Raw genomic sequence first — 2,291 nt, forward strand, 5'->3', positions numbered from 1 at the left:
AGCGAGTCAATGATGTCAACTTTCCAACCGATGCGGGAATTTGTCTCAATGAGTGGCATCCCGACAATGACAACCGCGATAGAGACACGAGGGAGCTTGTGGAGTCTGGTAGTTTAGCAATTTTTTTGCATTCTGCTAAGCTCAAGTGAGACAAAGATGCTAAATTACCTATCGAGTTGGGTATGCGAATTAACGATGCGCAATAAGAGACTTCTAGAGTCTCGAGCTTCTTTAAATATCCAATGGATTCAGGTAATTCTTCAATGGCCATAAAAGTGAAAGACAACTCAGTCAATGATGTCAACTTTCCGATCCAGTGAGGTATTTGTCTCAATGAGTGGCATCCCCACAATGACAACCCGGATAGAGACACGAGGGAGCTTGTGGATTCTGGAAGTTGAGCAAGTTTTTTGCAGTCTTTCAACCGCAAGTGAGACAGAGATGCTAAATCGCCTATGGAGTTTGGTATGCGAGTTAACGATGCACAATAAGAAATATCTAGAGTCTCGAGCTTCTTTAAATATCCAATAGATTCCGGTAAATCATCAATGGCCATAGAACTCAAATACAGCTGAGTCAATGATGTCAACTTTCCGATCCAGTCTGGAATTTGCCTCAATGAGTGGCATCCCGACAATGACAACCACGATAGAGACACGAGGGAGGTTGTGAAGTCTGGGAGTTTAGCAAGTTTTTTACATTCTGCTAAGCTCAAATGAGACAAAGATGCTAAATTACCTATCGAGTTGGGTATGCGAATCAACGATGCACAATAAGAGACATCTAGAGTCTCGAGCTTCTTTAAATATCCAAAAGATTCAGGTAATTCTTCAATACTCGTGGATTTCAAATCCAGCGCAGTCAATGATGTCAAGTTTCCGATCCAGTCTGGAATTTGTCTCAATGAGTGGCATCCCGACAATGACAACCGCGATAGAGACACGAGGGAGCTTGTGGAGTCTGGTAGTTGAGCAAATTTTTTGCATCCTTCTAACCGCAAGTGAGACAAAGATGCTAAATCTCCTATCGAGTTGGGTATACAAATTAACGATGCACAATAAGAAACATCTAGAGTCTCGAGCTTCTTTAAATATCCAATAGATTCCGGTAAATCATCAATGGCCATAGAACTCAAATACAGCTGAGTCAATGATGTCAACTTTCCGATCCAGTCTGGAATTTGCCTTAATGAGTGGCATCCCCACAATGACAACCGCGATAAAGACACGAGGGAGCTTGTGGAGTCTGGTAGTTTAACAAGTTTTTTACATTCTGCTAAGCTCAAGTGAGACAAAGATGCTAAATTACCTATCGAGTTGGGTATGCGAATTAATGATGCACAAGAAGAGACTTCTAGAGTCTCGAGCTTCTTTAAATATCCAATAGATTCAGGTAATTCTTCAATGGCCATAGAACTCAAATACAACTCAGTCAATGATGTCAACTTTCCGATCCAGTGAGGAATTTGTCTCAATGAGTGGCATCCCCACAATGACAACCTCGATAGAGACACGAGGGAGGTTGTTGAGTCTGGAAGTTGAGCAAGTTTTTTGCAGTCTTTCAACCCCAAGTGAGACAGAGATGCTAAATCGCCTATGGAGTTTGGTATGTGAGTTAACAATGCACAATAAGAAATGTCTAGAGTCTCGAGCTTCTTTAAAGATCCAATGGATTCAGGTAATTCTTCAATACTTGTGGAATTCAAATCTAGCTCAGTCAATGATGTCAACTTTCCGATCCAATCTGGAATTTGTCTCAATGAGTGGCATCCCGACAATGACAACCGCGATAGAGACACGAGGGAGCTTGTGGAGTCTGGTAGTTGAGGAAATTTTTTACATCCTTCTAACCGCAAGTGAGAAAAAGATGCTAAATCACCTATCGAGTTAGGTATGCAAATTAACGATGCACAATAAGAGACATCTAGAGTCTCGAGCTTCTTTAAATATCCAATAGATTCAGGTAATTCTTCAATGGCCATATATCTCAAATACAAATGAATCAATGATGTCAACCTTCCGATCCAATCTGGAATTTGTCTCAATGAGTGGCATCTCGACAATGACAACCACGATAGAGACACGAGGGACCTTGTGGAGTCTGGTAGTTGAGTAAGTTTTTTGCAGTCTATTAACCCCAAGTGACACAGAGATGCTAAATTGCCTATGGAGTTGGGTATACATGTTAATGATGCACAATCAGAGGCATTTAGAGTCTCGAGCTTCTTTAAAGATCCAATGGATTCAGGTAATTCTTCAATGACCATAGATCTCATAAACAACTGAGTCAAT

General features: G+C 41.1%; 1 protein-coding gene across 1 annotated transcript in view; it reads right to left on the reverse strand.

Moving 5' to 3' along the window:
- LOC120291719 (disease resistance protein RPV1-like) overlaps window positions 1-1,981 on the reverse strand; it is a 2,298-nt gene extending 317 nt beyond the window's left edge. Inside the window, exon 1 of the mRNA XM_039309419.1 lies at window positions 169-1,981. Within this exon, the coding sequence (XP_039165353.1) occupies window positions 169-1,981 (1,813 nt within the window). The remainder of the gene's footprint in view (window positions 1-168) is intronic.
- Between the last annotated feature and the right edge of the window lie 310 nt (window positions 1,982-2,291).

This window comes from Eucalyptus grandis, chromosome 3 (genome assembly GCF_016545825.1).
Source record: "Eucalyptus grandis isolate ANBG69807.140 chromosome 3, ASM1654582v1, whole genome shotgun sequence".
Lineage (NCBI taxonomy): Eukaryota > Viridiplantae > Streptophyta > Magnoliopsida > Myrtales > Myrtaceae > Eucalyptus > Eucalyptus grandis.